Here is a 19,732-nt window from a genome sequence, read left to right on the forward strand (position 1 = left end):
TAATGTTGAAAAGTATTTCGAGTAGATAGTTCTGCAAGAAGGCGTGGTTTTGCAAACACGACAAAACACGGACCGCTAATATAGTAGCCTTTTATCTTTAAAGGTTCTGTTGATATGAAGGTTCATGGTGTCGTCATTCAGTAAGCAGACACTATAAGTTACGATTCAATACGCAGCAGCAAAACTCAGTCGGACATGCCTCTCGAGACTAGACGCAAGTTATAGGTGTGTTATTGAAACCAGACAGTTCTACGAAAGCTAACGCAGAACGAAATGTTTTGATTCGTGTACATGTATCTGTGTGTACATGTATCCGTGTGTACATGTATCCGTGTGTACATGTATCCGTGTGTACATGTATCCGTGTGTACATGTATCCGTGTGTACATGTATCCGTGTGTACATGTATCCGTGTGTACATGTATCCGTGTGTACATGTATCCGTGTGTACATGTATCCGTGTGTACATGTATCCGTGTGTACATGTATCCGTGTGTACATGTATCCGTGTGTGCATTCAGGTATTTAATCTCATTTAATTGCTTATTTTAACACATTTGCTAACGGTATTCGCAGTGCTTGAAGTGTAAGGGTTGTTATGGGGGTACTCTATGGTGACGGGTAGGCAAGACGACTCTCGGGCCAGTGATCTGCCTAAGCCGCGTAGCGGCGCGGGGAGAGTCCGAGAGGGGTGGCGGAGCGCCCTTTCGGTAGAAGGGGTGCGGGGAAACCCCCCGCGAAAATTTTTTTAAGATAGTCTGTCTTATACCTAATTAACCACAGCTTTTCAGTGAGAGAACAAATATTTTGCAATGGTATAATTTGTATTATTTTATTACACAGTAAATTCATCTTGAGTGCTTAACTTCACAGATATATTCATTAAAATGGAAATTAAATGAGCTTGGAAGAAACAATCAGTGTAACAAAAAAATAAGAAGGGAAATTTCAAGTTTTCCCAAGAAAATCAACTACTCAGGAAAAATGAGAATGGTTTAATTCTTAAGCAAGCACATACAGCCTCATCTTTTAACATAGAAACAAAAAGAAACCTAGCAAACAGAGATCACCTTAAATCTCAATAATTTCCCCAATTAAAGGTGTGCCCCAAATAGCTAAGAAACCAGCAGGTCTTAAATTAAAATTTAATGGTCTCCGACTTCCATCATTCCTAATCATCTAAGATGAAGCTTAGGCTTGATGTAGTATTAGCATATTTTAGGTAATGAGTCGGTCAGTTATACATAATACATTAATTTACAAGCATTGCCTTGCATGATACTAAATATTTGGAGCTGTGTGATACACATACACTCCTCATCAGATATTCTGCAAAAAGCTTTGTGATTAATTGAGGTTTCATTATAGCCTGTGCACCTGATATGAAAATGCTACCCCTTCCACTTGAGAGCTATTTGGGGAGCACCTTTAAATAAACTGAGAGATTCAAGTTTGCATCACAATGAAGGTAAATGATCCTACTATTTCTTTGCCATATTTCCATCATTTTTAGTGGCAGGACTGTGATAAGCTATCATTTCTAGTTCAGGTCATGATAAGTAAGAGATTTATAAGTTTCTAGTGCAAAAGGTAGATAGTTAGTATGTAGAATGTTAGTAAGGTAAATCACTCATCACATACTCTCACTCACCTTTGAAGTAACTATCAATTGGTCCATGACGATTCATCATTAATCAAATAAGAATGATAATGAAGAAACAATTCGCTTTAGAACTTAAATTAGATAAGTTTTCTGAGAAAGTTTACTTCGGTTAGCTGAAGACCAAAAAATGCCCACATAGGGAATAATCTCAAGCTATTTGATGATGTCTTTGGACAGGTAACAAGAACGCCCGTTGATTGTGTTGCTTGAAGAAAAGTTGAAGGAATTTATGCTTTTCACAAAGTAGCATAGTTGATTCGTTGAGACGAGGACTTGTTCAATGATTAGTAGCGCGGACGTAGTGTCACCCCTTCCGATTGTGCTTACTGTTTTCGGTTTAAGAGACGCTCGGGTTAAAAGATTGAGAAAATAGTTATGTGAATATTTGCTGACTTCATAGCGATTTTATCGCTATGTAGTCATTTTATCGCTATTTTATAGCTTTTTTTATCGTATATGAGCAAACTAATGTTAGGGGATACGCTTTCTAAAGAGTACCCCCATAAATTCTTCTTAGGGATACGCCGTATCCATGCGTATCCCCTTATTTCGAACACTGGTTGTTCGTTTAAAGAAAAACCTCCCGGGTAATCATAGCGTTTGATTTGAAAACGTGACAGCCGTAGCAGAATTTTGAATCTTATGAAAACTTCACAGTGAATAAATCAAAATTTCATATTGTGGATAGAAACTCTGTGTGAACATCGTACTTTCCACGTGAGAACCATGAAGGAAGCACTATTAGACATCTTATCGTCAATTAATTGAAGATCAATATCATATGAGGAGATGGCTGCTAATCTCTTAGATGGGGCAGCAATAATATACAGCCCCCACAGTGTGTTTTAGGTGATGGACAGATAGTCCCTGAGTTGTTTAAATTGGCTGGTCTAACATATGACGATTTCATCATTTGGTCTCGCTATACAGACCTTCTTGCATCACAAATGGGCTTAACATCACGCCTAAGAAGATGGTGTGATGTGTTATCACACATCAAACCAACTTCTTGTGCCTGCATCATATGTTATCACTGGTGATAACACATGATGCGGGCAACACTTGTGTCATCACCAATGTACATTGTAACTGAGTCATTTATGGCCGTAGCCATGGCACTTCAAGGGGGTGTTGGTGTGATTCACCACAACTTTACAATAGAGTTCCAAACTGAGCAAGTCAGAAGAGTAACTAAGTATGAGCAAAGCGTTATTACTGAACTCGTGGTTATGCCCCCAACCGCAACAATCGGTGAGAGTTGTGCAGCTAAGAAAAACACGGTTTTAGTGGTTTTCCTGTAACCATCACTGGTAAAATAGGTAGCAGACTGGTTGGCCTCATCACAGCTCAGGATATAGATTTTGTTACAAAAGGATCAGCACTCAAGGGAAGTGCGAGAGGTGATGATGCCGTTGGAGAATCTCATTGTGGCTAAATCCAATGTCACATTTTTAGAAGCAAACGGACTATTGGAAAAAAGGGAAACTGCCAATAATAAACGAGAATGGGGACCTCGTGTCAATCATTGCCAGAGCTGATCTCAAGAAGAATCGAAACTATCCAAGAGCAAGAAAAGATGGCAGCAAGCAACTATTAGTGTAAGCTGCAGTCAGTAAGCATGATGATGACATCGCTAGAGTAGCTGCCTTAGTATCAGCCAGTGATGACTTTTTAATCATCAACTCGTCACAAGGTGACTTGATATATCCGGTAAACGTGATTAAGATGGTCAAATCCAAATACCCTGACATGCAGGTCATCGTAGGAAATGTAGTGAGAATGTCATAGGCCAAAGACCTTATCGACGCTTGAGTTGATGGCCTCCGGGTCGGCATGGGCTGCGGAAGCATCTGCATCACACAGGAAGTGATGGCTGTGGGTAGGGCTCAAGGCACAGCTGTCTACAAGGTAGCTGACTATGCAAGGAGGTTTGGTGCACCTGTGATAGCAGATGGTAAAATCAAGTCTGTCAGTTACATCATTATAGCCTTAGCTTTTGGTGCTTCTACTGTAATGATAGGATCACTATTGGCTAGCACCACTGAGTCACCCATAGAGTACTACTTCTGAAATACAGTTAGGTTAAAAAAGTATTGTGATATGGGATCTGTTGGAGCTATGCAGAAGTTCCAAACGAGTGCTGGTCGATATTTCAATGAGAATGAAAAAGAAATACATGGTCGCATTCTTATTCAACTGTCACAAAACTATTATGCTAAACACACTGCAAACAATACTGGATAATAATGATCGCTTTAGGGTCTCAGAAGAAACGATTCTCAAGGGGAAAAATTGAAGATTTCAAAATGATAAAAACGCTGATGACGATGTACGAACATGTGGAACATTTCAAGAGAAAGAATATACAATGGCAGTAAGTAGTAAAAATAAGGCTTGCAACAGCAATTTAATAGGATGTGTTGATTGTTGATTGATGATACAAACAACTGACTTCTGAAGTAAAATCAGGGCAACCTCCGTACCAGGCCACCCAAGAACTGACGTTTGGTTATAGGAGCTGAGACACCTTCAATGATTAACCACACGCTTTGACACTACCTGCGTAAGAGCCGACAATACAAACTCAACATCACAGCCGATAATAAATTATGTATATACCAGCATAAATCAAGCAAGAGCTTGAAATCTGCACTGACAACAGAAACTGGAATCTCCATTGAGAAAACACCAACTGTCATCTATGACAATTATGTGAGATGAGGATAAGTTTTTGTTCAGAAAGATCGATCAGTGATATGCATGGTAAGATGCTGTTAACCCTGTGGTGTAACTGTATTGAGCGCTCTTTAAGCACTCATGAAGCATTCTGCTTATTAAAAATTCTGCTTCAAAATGTATTAAAGGCTGATTTGCAACAAAATTCACATTACCGATATTTGATATGAAAAGATTCACCATGTCTTACTCTGTTGTGTTGTAGGTGCAAAATATGTGGAAAGGTGATTACAAGCTCTTAAAAGCTCAAAAACGAACAGAAAATCGCAGCCACACGAGACCGCTGTAGTTTGGATTCCCTTTCCAAAACGGCTCAAATGTGATGTAGTTGTGAGAGATGGTTTCTGCTTACACTTTCTTGCAACCTTATTCGTCGAAATATTTTCACAAATATACTTCACGCATTCAATAAAACCATGTCTATTGTTCTTACGCGTCTGTTTTATCGTCATTGTAATGCTGTCACTTTTAGCACTGATATCTTATAACTTACCGTAAAAAATCGTTAAACTTTTTAACCTTAGCTCGAAGGAGTACATATCATTGTCTGATAATCATGACAAGCTTGTTGGTCACCTGTGATAATCGAAAAGAGCTGCAAAAATTATTTGCAAAGTATTGTGTCACATGATCAGATTTCAACTTGACGATTGAATAATGTTGAAACAAAACTGTAAAGTAGCGAGCATCTATATTTGATACGGGGTCTTCGGTAAAACCTGAAGTGTTTGTCATAAACTAGTACTACGATAAGTTTTATATTGAGCTTTGTATTGGCCTTTCAATTCATGTGAGAACATACCTGACAAAACGATAACCAATTTTTGTGGTTTCGTCATTGAAATAAAGAAATCCCAATCTACGTCGGCTTTTCATTTTTGAGCTTTTAAGAGCTTGTAATCACATTTCCACATATTTGGCACTTACAACACAAAAGAGTAAGACATGGTGAATCTTTTGATACCAAATAACTGTAATGTGAATTTTGTTGCAAGTCAACCTTTAAAAGACCACCTATTACAAGTAAATATGTCTACTATTACTGTTTTGCTGTGAGAAAGCCAACATAAAAACAAAAAATTAGAACAGTAACACAATAAAAAAACCACACCTTAGTTATCATTTTCAAAAGTATACCTATACATGTATAAGCAAAGTGGAAGAAATAGTAGAAAGTGCTCTGAGCTATCCATCAAATGTACTACACTAACCACATCTCAAGCAGTAAAAAGCCCCCTACTGAGGAAGGCATGCCGATAGAAGTGCAATGTTATGAGTGCTACATGAATCTGTTTTGGCTTTATTTTAATCCTCTGTTGTGCAGCTGATTTGTCTGATGGTTTATTCTGCTGTACTAGCTTTTACAGTAATTACACACTTCCTTATCAAGCTATTGACAACAGATACTGAAAATTTTCAGAATAGAGTAAATGCTGTCCATAGCTAGTCAAAAAGCTGAAATATGCAGATCAATTGCCAAGCTCTATGTTTCATTAACATAGCTACCAAAACAACAGATCAAATATATTAACACAGTCATAATATCAAATTTAATATCTAATCAACATATAAACAATAATGTACCAAGTTCAGAAGGACCGTTTTGGGGATTGAAGTAGCTTTTGTATGGAGCACCCAGAAAGGCAATGTTGCTTGTGACACAAGCTTGTGCAGACTTATTTTGGAATAAGCTATTCCAATGAGGAATCATCAGTGCGATGTCATATCCCTTTTATAAGTTTAGCTTTATTGCTCAATTTTTAGAGATGAATGTTATTTGATATGTTTATTGTAAACGTTTCACCCCATCAAATTACTTCTACGACAGCTGTCTATAAGCAATTCTGACATACCCACCTCAAAGTAATTGGATAACAGCATGTTGGTTTTTGTAGTCATACTAGTTGAGTCTTGATTTATAATCTGTCATCCATCGCACTAATCTCTCTGATATCAACCAATTCATCAAACAATATTTTATAACTAATGTGTAATTTTTTTTCAGTTTATATTTTGTTGTCTGGTATTGTAGCGTTCCGCATGTATGTATTATGCACAATCTATTCCCATGTATATGTTTAAATATGGCAATAGAGAACTGCTGGCCGATCATAATTAGACAGCATAAATAAATGATGGTATTTCTTATTGCCATCTGCTTCATCTGCCATCTCTATTCGATGAGACCTTTTAAGGCACAGTTGTACTTTACTTATGGGTTGTTGCTGTTGTTAGTTAATGTCATAAGTAAAAACATTGGATCTTTCAGGATCACCTCAAAGTGATGGCTAGAGTTGTAGCCAAAGTTACAAGATATGTCGTATTTAGCTAAAGTGTCTTTTTATTGCTAACATGATACTTGGCAATCAACATGGCAGTTGCTCATTGTAATCGTCCTAGTAGTGATGCATTAAAACAGGATTTAATCTTTGGGTATTAAATTCATTTTTAGGTTGAAAAAGGACGGATTTATTATTTATTTTGTTAGATTAATGTGACAATATTACAGTATTAGTGTTACAGAGTTTAAAAGGGCTGTCTCCTTTTTGAGACTTTGGAGTCACATTGGTATTAGGTCTAATCATGTGATAGCTACTTTTGGTAAAAACTTCACTGTTGAGTCTCACTGATTAAGTCATCACGTATTGTGCTATATGCTTGACTGATTCAAAATGTTGTGGCAGAAAAATATTAACTGGGTAGCATTAATTATTGTAAATAAGTTATTTGATAGGAAATATCAATATTAAAATTATTTTTATGGTGATCATTTTATCTTTAACAAAAAAGCATTTTATACAAGTTCTTCAAAGCTTGCCATGTATGTAGTTTTTCGCTGGTAAGTGTTTATTTGATAGCATAGTAGTCTATATTTTCTATAACAAAAAAATTTAACAAGTAGCATGCTTTTAACAAGTAGAACTTGGTTCACACAAGTTGTCTCATCAATTTTTGAGAAATGTAGCCTGACTGCACCTTTTTGTTTTGTGCTGGACTTTTTCAAATGAGTTTCAAATTTATGTAACTTGCCTGAACTTGTTGAAACACAGATTAAGCTGGCCTCAAAATAATTAGGTTTAGCACTGTTAGGTAGCAAGGGTTGCCTTCATAAGAGAGTTTTGCAGCATTTGTAGAACAGAGCATCTTGTGGTAGGTCATGAGCCAGGAAAAAAAGCTCGTACCGCAATATTGAGTTACTCGTGTTGACAGTTTGGATATCACATGAATGATATTTGCTTATAATCTATTATTGTTTATTTTGTCATGTAACATTTATTACTTGTATGTAACATTCAGTGCTGTATAATAGGTAGAAGGCCTTTAGAATGTACATCATTGATCAGCAAGATATATAGGTATGGGTAAATGTTTGAATTAACTTGATTGCTGGATGAACATTGCAATGTTGAGTGCTTCTATAGCTGAGAAAGGTCTTTTGACAGTTTGCTATTTTATGTAAAATTTAATCAATTATTAGCTTCAATAAAAAATAACCAAACAATCGATGGTAACTGGCGCTGTTACAGATCCTACCCCGAGACCATGAAGAGAGTGGTAGTAATTGGAGCCGGTGCCGCTGGTCTGGCAGCACTCCGTTCACTAGTCTCAAATAGTAACAAGCTACATTACGTTGCTTATGAAAGAAGTGACAGAGTTGGTGGCACTTGGATACTAGATGACCCCTACAAGCCTACCAGCATGTACAATCAGTTGAGGTGTGGTTCTTCTTAAATTCGTAATTAACTGTTACTTGAAGTTTGTTGGAGTTGTCTACTCATACATCAATTGCTCACATTGTAGCAGTCAATTATTAAACACTGTTTGAATTAAATGGCCTGTTTTAAGTCTTTGTTTCTTGTGCACCAATAGTAGCATCAGGTTGTAATAGACTAAAGAATTTTTATTTCAACCCAAATCTCATCAGCTTACCTAGGGTACAGTTTTAAAGTAGTGTTGAGTTTGAAGGAGGCTTCAAACCAATCGCAAGAATTTCACATTTGGTTAGTATGCTTTGTGTGTTGACCTTTAGAAAACAGTTACTAAAATTTTAATTTTCAAATGGAGTGTTTGCTGGCTCAGGATCTCGCCCTGAACTTACTTAAGGTCAGCCTTTATGCATAATTTTTGTCTATACTAAAGAAATAAATGACCATGTATGGTTATTTTAATTGGCCAAACTAATGATTTTTAGCTGTAATCTTTGTGCATTATTCTACATATCCATGTAGATATATAGTAAAGTCTTCTATTTTGAGGCTTTAGCTATTGCGCTTCCCTCCATCCTTTCGTTGGCCTTTATTTGGATTCGTATGGCAATGTGTAAAGAACCCCCACTTCTCCTGTCAAGTGAAAGAGTTATTCTAGTGCTTTTTCATCCTCTCACGTGTGTACTTAAATTATTTTTGCATGATTATAAACCCTTTTTCATGATTCTGCTATTTCACAAGTCGACAGACTCTAATGGTTTTATTATCTCACAGAACTAATTTACCAAAGGAAGTGATGGCTTACCCAGGATTTCCATTCTCGGATAAGATCTATGAATCATTTATCGGCCATAAAGATGTGCTGGATTACCTGGAGAGCTTTGCTCAGCACTACCAGCTTCACAAGTACATCAAGGTAGTTGTCACAATCTAACATGTATGAAAATAGCTTGGGTAAAACATGACTAGGTTTCATTTATGCTTGCCTGTCTTGCTAAAGCCTGAGTTTCGTGTCATACCGATATTATGGCATGGTAATATATGACTATTCTCATTGGTTGCACCCATTAGCTTGGTTTTTCGGAGAGGCAACAAATAGATGACTCCTTTACGCACTATTGTTCTGTCAATGGTAAGTTCTGGTGTTTCCAATACAAACTTAAATACAGAATGTAACCTTGTTTGACACATGGGTGGAGGTGAAAAATAAATAAATGTCTGAATGCGCATATTTGAGATCACATTTTGCAACAACTGTAAAGTAAGTAAATTGATTATTTCGAACTGCACTCATTCTAAATTTAATGTTCGTTAAGCTGAGACTCAAACATGCAGCTATAAATATATGTATATATATATATATAAATATATATATATATACATATATATGTGTATATATCTATATATATATATTTATGTATATGCATATATATACATATAATGTATATATACATATATATATACATGTATATATATACATATATATATATGTATATATTTATATGTATATATTTCTATTTATATATATAAAACTGTAAATATATATATATATATATACAGGTATATAGTTTTGCAACATTTTATTACAATTTAGTTTCGTACTAAACTCGAAACTAAATAGTATTAATATTAAAATGTTGCCAACTTTTTAGTTCTATGGTTTAATACATTTTATATATGTATTTATATATATATACACTGTATATAAATATAGATACATGTATGTCATTTTAAAGTGATTAAGTTAATACAGCTAATTCTAAACTCTATGAGTTGAGTATATTAAAACTACATGACTTTGATGTCTAATAAGTTGCCACAAGAAATTCTAGTCATGAAAATTATCTAGTATTTATATGTATATATATGTACAGTCAACCCCTGCCATATGACATTAATTTGTTTTGGCGTTGTCATTGTAAGGCGAAAGTGTCGTATAAAGGGGTGTAAAACCTACTGTAATTATTTAATGCAAACGCCCCTTGTGAACACATGAAAATTTTATATACATACCATACATATTAAAAATTATTAACAAAATACTATATATATATTAAACTTAGTAAATATAGTTACTTGCAGTACATTTAGTGTATTTAGTGATTTTATGATCTGCTTATGATTATTGTTATGATTCTTACTTCTTCCTTTAACGTCGTTATCAGTCTTAGGAACCATGGCTAACCAATTAATGTTATACAAACCCGTGTAGCTATATGGTTATAATACAAGTAAAGTTAATTAAATTTTATAGAAAATATTATATTTAAACACTAAAATGCTCTATAGATTTTCACATTTGCTTATGTTTCACTAATTTTCATTTTACTCACGCAATATCAAGCATGTACTCAGGCATGTATGAAGCGCCAAGAATGTTGAACTGAGAGAGATCGTGAACATCGTATCTCTTTTGTGCATTGTGGGAGGGATTTCGTTGAATAGTATAACCCAAATGGTTGTGAGCTTAACCCAAGTGGGATGGTAATGTCTACACAAGCCCGGGTTTTCTACCAGGGACCTAAAGTTAAACCACTGGCCTCAAATTCTTATCCATTCTCAATAGCGCATTTTCCTGCGACTGACTTGTGTTGATTGTTGCTGGTATTTGGAGCAAGCCGCATTTGATGCATAGGAGCTTATTGTTTTCTTTCTTTTCATTTTGTAAAATAAAACTAATTTACTATAAAATATGATTAAAATATAACAATTTATTTTTACTCTGAGCCAGAAAGAAAAGATGGATAACCTGACTTGCTTGCACATCTGCTGATACCTATTGAAGTGAATACACCTGATAACCTCATGTTGAAGTTCAGACACGCTGTTTTGGAAGTTGATCCAGTACTGGGAGCAGACGGCGTAACTCCATGGAATGTAACGGAGGAGGACTGTGAGACCGGTGTTCAGAGCATCCAGACATTTGACTCAGTCATAGTTTGCAATGGGTAAACTTTTCTTCCACTTTGCTGGACTTTTTTTCATTTTTGTCTGTTCCTGTTTGCCCTTTCTCACTCATCTCTTAGTATCTACACTCCTTTTAGTTCCCCCCGTCTATTCTTTACATCTATTCCTTCGTTTAATCCGAGTTGTCTTTTCACTTCTCCTTTTTTCATTCAATTGGGCCATCTGATATTGTAGTGTGAAGACAGATCTAATATATTATTTTAGTAGATTTGTATTTTTGAAAGAAGCTTTTATCTTTGTGTTGAAAAAAAAGTTTGGTAGAGACACGATACCACTGCTATAGTGCTGCCAGTAATATCATGTGTTACAAGACATTATCATAGGAGTTATTTCGAGTGAACTTTGCACATTATTGTTTAGAAATTCTATCTGTATTACGTGTATTCCACTGTTCTATGGAAAAGCTTTGAGCTCTTAAAAAGTTAAAAAGTCCATACACAGCTCTTTGGTCAAGAAGTCCAAGAAGCTTTGACGCTGATCAATGAGCTCACACTTAATCTTAAATTTACAACTTGAATTTGGCTCTCTGAGTGTTCTAGAAATCATAGTGATGTGTAAACAATCTCATATATCAAAGCTATATTTTTCTACGATATATCTATTCTAGGTTTCTCTGTAGGCATTTCACAGAGCTTCTAGTGCCTGACATTAAGGGAAAGAGTTCATTTACCGGAGAGATCATGCACTCACACTACTATCGCTCCCCTTTTATGTATAAGGGTAAGGTAGTCTTGGTGCTTGGAGCAGGGCCTTCGGGCTTGGACATAACTACAGAATTGCTTCCTCATGTCTCAAAGGTACGTAACTCCTAAAATTTTAATCCTAGTAACCATTCTTTCCTGATGTATGTATGAATGTATATTTTAAGTGCGCGATGCAATGTTAATTGCAAAACAACCAGTTATTGTTTATTGTTAATCTGGTCGGTGAATACAGGATATTGTGGTGTATTGTACCTGTTATATCTTATATTTTACCTGTTATGCTCTGGATTAAACAAAAAGTGTTTGTAAAGTGCATGTGTTGAAGTTGAATGAGAAGAACAAGTAAACTACTGCATGCTGACTCAACTCTACAACTGAATTGTACAGGTCTACCTCAGCCATAATAAGATGGGCAGTAAGTTCACACCAACACACCCACAAGTGCTGGAGGTAGCTGGTGTTGATAGCATCACTGGAGATGACATTCATTTGATAGATGGGAGCATTGTGCAGGCTGATGTAATAATCTTGGCCACAGGCTATAGGTATTCTATCAATTCTCCTTTCTGAGTTTGCTTTTCTGAATGCTCAGCTTTCCTATCTGACAAAATTAGGTTCAGTGGACCCCTCGCCATACGACATTACTTCGTTCTAGTGTTGGCATTGTAAGTCGAAAATGTTGCACAGAGGGGTAGAAAATTTTGTATAGAGGGATGTAGAAACTCATAATAATTACCTAATGCAAACACCTCTGGTAAAAACATCAAAATTTTCTTCACATACTGTACATATTGAAAATTAGTAACAAAATAGTATATTAACCTTAGTAACTATAGTTACTTACAGTAACTTTAGTGTATTTAGTAATTATGATCTACTTGTGATTATGGTTATGATTCTTCTTCCTTGAACGTCGTTGTCAGTCTTAAGAACCATGGCTAACAAATTAAAGTTATATATGTAGTCATATAGTTATATACATATAATTAATTAAAGTTTATAGTAAATATATTAAACGCTAAAATACACAATAAATTTTAACTTTCGCATACTTTTCACTAATTTCCATTTTACTCACGCGATATCAAGCATTTATGAAACAAAAACAATGCTGAACTGAAAGCACGAGCATGATATTTCTTTCAGGCACTGTGGGGAAGTATTTCGGCGTTTAGTGTATCAGCATCTTCATTATTCCAACGTATGCAGCATACAAACCGCCAAATTTGAGTTTCGAGAGACATTTTTATTGATGTCCCATGGCGAAAAATCCAGATAGAGAAGACAGATAAACATTGTGTTCTACATCCTAAGGCTAAAAAAAAGTAAAGCTGGAACATCTTATCTCGAGGGTGCTATGTATGTCATACTTTTTTATAGCATTGGTATATACCATAGATCCCCGCTTCTTCAGACTTCACTTCTCTGGCCTTCCATTGTCTGGACAATGTCTTAGCTTTGCATGATCGTCCAATGGGACCATGTCTGTTCAAAGAATGACAACTTTGACTGATGGGTGGCTCTTGTGACAGACAAGTGAGCGACGCATGCGCGTGAATTTCCAGCTAGTGTTGTACTGTAATTTCCGACTGTTATTGCTATTAATAGTACACTGTACCCGATTGTGGGTACAAACATTTTTTACTTTCAAATATAGATACTTTATATTCATGCCGTACCATATTGTAGCCTAGGAGTATGTGTCCAGACAATATTGACTTGTAGCCTAGGAGTATGTGTCCAGACAATATTGACTTGTAGCCTAGGAGTATGTGTCCAGACAATATTGACTTGTAGCCTAGGAGTATGTGTCCAGACAATATTGACTTGTAGCCTAGGAGTATGTGTCCAGACAATATTGACTTGTAGCCTAGGAGTATGTGTCCAGACAATATTGACTTGTAGCCTAGGAGTATGTGTCCAGACAATATTGACTTGCAGCCTAGGAGTATGTGTCTAGACAATATTGACTTGTAGCCTAGGAGTATGTGTGCAGACAATATTGACTTGTAGCCTAGGAGTATGTGTCCAGACAATATTGACTTGTAGCCTAGAAGTATGTGTCTAGACAATATTGACTTGTAGCCTAGGAGTATGTGTCCAGACAATATTGACTTGTAGCCTAGAAGTATGTGTCTAGACAATATTGACTTGTAGCCTAGGAGTATGTGTCCAGACAATATTGACTTGTAGCCTAGGAGTATGTGTCCAGACAATATTGACTTGTAGCCTAGGAGTATGTGTGCAGACATTATTGACTTGTAGCCGAGGAGTATGTGTCCAGACAATATTGACTTGTAGCCTAGGAGTATGTGTCCAGACAATATTGACTTGTAGCCTAGGAGTATGTGTCCAGACAATATTGACTGTTTAATGTGCAGCACTCATTTTTCATTGTCCACACTTTTTCATTGTCCAGACTTTTTCAATGTGTGGACATGGCTCAGTCTGTAATATTATGAAGGAATGAGGGTTGTCTGTACTAGCATTTAGTTATAGATTATCAATTTATCCTCTCTGATGCATCAGATCTGCTCCTGCTTTTTTTATATGTTCAAAGTTGACAGCATCATTATCAACTTCAGCGAGAACTGTCATTTGTCTAATGACTCTGCAGTAACCTTCTGTTACAATTTACACTTGCTTGTAGCATATTAGTGACAACTCTAGCAGGTGAGAGAGATCTTCTGTACAACATGTACCCTTATGATTCCATATTCTCTATTCTCACTAAGTTTTTCTCACTTCAGGTACTCTTTTCCATTTCTGTCAGCAAGATGCAGACCAGTTATTGAAGACGAACATGTATCCCATATATATCAACTGCTGAGAGATATTAACCATCCTAGTCTTTACTACATCGGTCTCAACAAGACCATTGCTCCCTTCCCTCAATTTGCCTGTCAAGCAGATTACATTGTTGGCTGTATTACCGGGCAGATCGCGCAAGAAACCCAAGAAGTGAGTGGAGATCACTGCTTGCAACTACTACTAGTACCTACCAGCTTTGTGTGAACTAGACAAGGCTTTTGCCTGTACAATTAAATTCTCATCTGCGTACTGTGAAACCATTGCCTGAATCTCGTGATATAAAATGTTTCCAATAAGACAAGCATGGGAAAAGATTTTAATGAGTGGTTGCTAAAGTATAACCTTGACATGCGGAGTTGGTCCATTTTGATACTTGTTATAATTTAAACAAATAGTCTTATACGATTATGTTGTATTTTGTTTAATTTGTTCAATAGACAAAAATAAATACTCCAATTAGTTACATAACATCAAGACGAATGTATTATATAAGCCAATTTAAAAAACTAAACTAGTAAAGTAATAGTCAGTAAAATGTGTGTTTTACTGTTAATTTACATTAGAAAATCGTGATTGGAAGTGTGAACTCTGTGATATGAAGGTTCAGTGATAAAACTAAACACTCTATCATACTGTTAACTACAACTAGATATAATCTAAATTAACACGATTTTTATATTTTGTTATTTTGACATCTAAATCAGCGTTTTTGCTTTCATTTACAAATTGTAATCCTTCTAAATATTACTTTGTGTGCCACGACAAATAGTTGCTCATAATTTACATTGTATGTTGTACAACTAGTAATTCAAGGTTTGAGTGTAATTGCTTTACATAGCCAAGGTTCTAGAAGATACTTTTCACTTATACAATTGTGTTGCTGTTGAAATTGTCTTCTCTATAAATTTTATATTTGTGAAAGGCATGTTCAGGACCATCATTTATTTCACATATAAAACTGACGGTAATTCTCACTCTGTTACTTATCACACAGAATATGGAGAGGAGTTACCAGGAGCGGCGAGACCGGACTGTAAAGGAATGTGGTCAGCTCAAGTCATTTCACCACATGAAGACAGAACAATGGACATATAATAATCAGCTAGCAATCGCTAGTGGGATGCAAACATTACCTACTAGCATGGAACAGCTGTACAACCATGTTTTAGACCTGAGAACAAGTAATTTATGTGGATATAAGAATGCTGTATATCGATTAGGTGAAGACCAAAAAATCATAACCTTAGATACTGCAACAAATCAGCAAAGCTAAATTTCATCTAGCAACTTTCGCAGTCTGTCAAAATGCTGACAAGCTAAAGACTGGCCTCTAGTATATTTAGCGATTGCGAAAGATGACCAATATTTTTACATTTCAAAATGTGAGCCCTTTTTATAAATTTTTAATTGATTCATTTTTATGATCAGATAAGACTTTTATTGCCAAACAATTTAACAATGATGAAATGAGGTTGATGATGGAATTGAATAATGATGGACAACCATAGATATATAAACCTAGATTGGCCAATAGGGATAAAGCCTGTCAGACTTAAATAGCATGACGTAACGTCATTGTATTGTACCTCACGCTTGACTGCACTGTTGATAACAATGGAGCTTATGAGAAGAATTTGACAAAATCACATTTATTTTCACATAAAAACTTTCTTGGATACATAATCCAGTAAACTAAAGCAATTTTGTGATAATATCGGATAACCACCTTAGATTAAAACTATAAAAGCTATGAATTGTTACGAACAAGTCATGAGTCATCAGGGCTTTATTTGCCACCCTTTCCTATCCCCGGTCTCTCTTTTCCCCTTCTCCAAATAAGAAGTGAGAAGGGGAAAAGAGAGAAGGGAGAAAGGAGAGGGGGGCAAATGGCCCACCCACTCAAAGATCCAGACCCTGGCTAAGTAAATAGACTAATATCATGTTGAACTAAACATGACTAAATATGATGAGCCTGTGAAGATTTGATCTGATCAGGGAAATGGAATCAATGGCTTTCTTAGCTACAGCTGGAACGAGACCAAGGAATGCAGGGTCGGACCAGACTCGGGGTCAGCAATGAGGGCCAAGATCGGGTCGAACCAGGTCAGCACGCGCGATTTTTTACTCATTTAAGGTTAAGAGATAGTTCCATTACAGCCTAATGTTGTGACATCAATAAACTGAGATAGAAGAAACCCTTATCACACCAATCATTATATTTTGTGACTTGGTTTATAGATGCAATCTACAATTTATGGCTAGACATTGGTGGATCAATGCTATTCAATGGGTGATAGATTAATGGCATGATTTGGCTAGTGTTTTTATTACAGATTTTATTTTCAACTGCTATTATAATCAACAAGAGATTAGTTAAGAAATACTTTACAAATATAGAAATAGATAACCCAGCATAGTGGAAAGCAAAACTCCATCACTTCCCTAAAACTTCTGGTATTAGTGAAAGAAACTAAAAATAAAATAAATTTGCTGGATTGAAGGTTCTTAGATGCGCTTTTAAGTTCCTCAGGATGCCCTCGTTGTAAATGCCTCAATAGTATTGACGTGGATCGTTCTTTGTAGCTTAAAGGTTGACTTGCAACAAAACTCACATTACAGTTATTTGGTATCAAAATATTCACCATGTTTTACTCTGTTGTGTTGTAGGTGCCAAATACGTGGAAATGTGATTACAAGCATTTAAAAGCTCAAAAATGAAAAGCCGCCGTAGATTGGAATCTCTTTATTTCGATGACGTAGACATTACAGTTTGGTTATCGTCTTGTCACGTGATGTTCTCACGTGAATTGAAAAGCCAATAAAAAGCTAAATATAAAACTTATCGTAGCACTAGTTTATGACAAACACTTCGGGTTTTAGCGAATACCCCGTATCAAATGTAGATGCTCGCTACTTTACAGTTTTGTTTCGGCATTATTCAATCGTCAAGTCGTCATCTGATCGCGTGACCCAATACTTCGAAAGTAATTTTTGCAGCATTTTTCGATTATCACAGGTGACCAACAGGCTCGTCATGATTATCAGACAATGATATCTACTCCTTCGAGCTAAGGTTAAAAAGTTTAACGATTTTTTACGGTAAGTTATAAGATATCAGTGCTAAATGTGACAGCATTACAATGACGATAAAACAGACGCGTAAAAACAATAGACATGGTTTTATTGAATGCGTGAAGTATATTTATAAAAATATTTTGATGAATGAGGTTGCATGAAAGTGTAAACAGAAACCATCCTGTAACAACTACGTCCCATTTGAGCCCTTTGGGAAAGCGAATCCAATGGCTTTTCAATTCACGTGAGAACATCGCGTGACAAGACGATAACCAAACTGTAATGTCTACGTCATCGAAATAAAGAGATTCCAATCTACGGCGGCTTTTCATTTTTGAGCTTTTAAATGCTTGTAATCACATTTTCACATACTTGGCACCTACAACACAACAGAGTAAGACATGGTGAATCTTTTGATACCAAATAACTGTAATGTGAATTTTATTGCAAGTCAGCCTTTAAACAATAGCATGATGTTGAACCTCAGCAACTTCTCCATGGTAGCACTTAGTGCTAGCCTGGGAAAGTTTTTCACCAATCCAGTACTACTAAGCAACACTCTCGTCGCTTTCTCACTGTCGTTGCAAACCTCAATCACCACAGGCGAAGACAAAGTCAAGCCACCACGATTCTTAACTGTGATTAGGGAATTCGTTGCTTGGTTTACATCATAGTTGGTAACATCTACGATGCTAGTGATACAATCATTACGTTTCAGCTTTGGTGACCTAGCCAGCTGTAAAATAATCATTCTGTCTCATTTTTGACTTAAGACATACTTGCATACTCATCATATTTAGTCATGTTAAGTTCAGCATGATATTAGTCTATTTACCTAGCCAGGGTCTGGCTCTTTGAGTGGATGGGCTATTTGCCCCCCGCTTCCTTTCCCCCTTCTCTCTTTTCCCCTTCTCACTTCTTCTTTGGAGAAGGGGAAAGGGGAGAATAGGGATAGGAGAGGGTGGCAAATAAAGCCCTGATCGCAACAATTCATAGCTTTTATAGTTTTAATCTAATGTGGTTATCAGACATTATCACAGAATTGCTTTAGTTTACTGGATTATGTATCCAAGAAGGTTTTTATGTAAAATAAATGTGATTTTGTCAAATTCTCCTCATAAGCTCCATTGTTACCAGCAGTGCAGTCAAGCGTGAGGTACAATACAATGACGTTATGTCATGCTATTTAAGTCTGACAAGGCAACAGATAGGAATAGCTATTATTGGCCAATCTAGGTTTATATATCTATGTGGACAACATATTGCTATGTTCATAGCTATTTTAATAAAATAAAAACAATATGATGCATGTGCTGTCATTAAATTGGCATTAAACAATTAAGGTAAACCTACAACAGTAAAGCACAAAAATATAGATGATAACAATTCATTGAACAGAGTTGCTTTCATAATATTTGATCTGAATTTTTGATAGGCTGTTCCGATAAGATAGATATTTTTGATCAGGTGTAAGGATAAGAGTTTGTTATAATGAATTAAAAATACATAAATAAATGTCGTTGGACTAGGAAAAGGTATTAAGGTTAAGGTAGCAAAGAAGGTAGAATGGAAATCCGGTTTCATATGCAGGGCCTCTTCAAGTCGCTCTCTGCATAACTCCGTAGCCTGTTGACACTCCTTGCTCACCAAGGTAAAGTCCTTAGGCATCCATGAGGCACCTCATCTACAGTGTGCACGTGCCATCATCCTGCGGATCAAGCAGCCATGAGAAAAACCTCTGTGTGTAGAAGTGCTGGTGTCTGGATCTCTGATGACTACTGTGTAACAGGGTGCAGCTTATCAGCTTGAGATTTGATCCCATTGACACAGTCATAAAACTGCCTCAACTCATCTGAGTCTGTTCATTAGCTACTAGCCAGTCTTGGCTTGAAGAATGATTTTATCTCTTCATCATCCTCATCATATCTGGTGTCCATCAAGGTTGAGGGAGTTCAAAGATTTTTTATGTAGAAACCCACACATATTGGCTTTCCATGTTTGACAGATCTTCTGAGTTTATTTGGAGAAGTTCATCCCTAAGTGACCTAGTACGATCTTCAACGACACTC

General features: G+C 36.2%; 1 protein-coding gene and 1 pseudogene across 1 annotated transcript; both read left to right on the forward strand.

Annotated features, from left to right (window-relative positions):
- The first annotated feature begins 2,712 nt into the window (after nucleotides 1-2,712).
- On the forward strand, nucleotides 2,713-3,907 carry LOC137393869 (inosine-5'-monophosphate dehydrogenase 1a pseudogene; annotated as a pseudogene).
- Nucleotides 3,908-7,942: 4,035 nt separating this feature from the next.
- LOC137393870 (uncharacterized) lies at nucleotides 7,943-15,911 on the forward strand. Its single transcript, XM_068080581.1, has 7 exons — nucleotides 7,943-8,115; nucleotides 8,881-9,022; nucleotides 10,921-11,054; nucleotides 11,693-11,870; nucleotides 12,165-12,322; nucleotides 14,528-14,738; nucleotides 15,583-15,911. The coding sequence occupies exons 1-7, from the start codon at nucleotides 7,943-7,945 to the stop codon at nucleotides 15,859-15,861; spliced, it is 1,275 nt and encodes a 424-aa protein (XP_067936682.1). The 3' UTR covers nucleotides 15,862-15,911.
- Nucleotides 15,912-19,732: the final 3,821 nt, after the last annotated feature.

The sequence above is a fragment of the Watersipora subatra genome, chromosome 4 (assembly GCF_963576615.1).
Source record: "Watersipora subatra chromosome 4, tzWatSuba1.1, whole genome shotgun sequence".
Lineage (NCBI taxonomy): Eukaryota > Metazoa > Bryozoa > Gymnolaemata > Cheilostomatida > Watersiporidae > Watersipora > Watersipora subatra.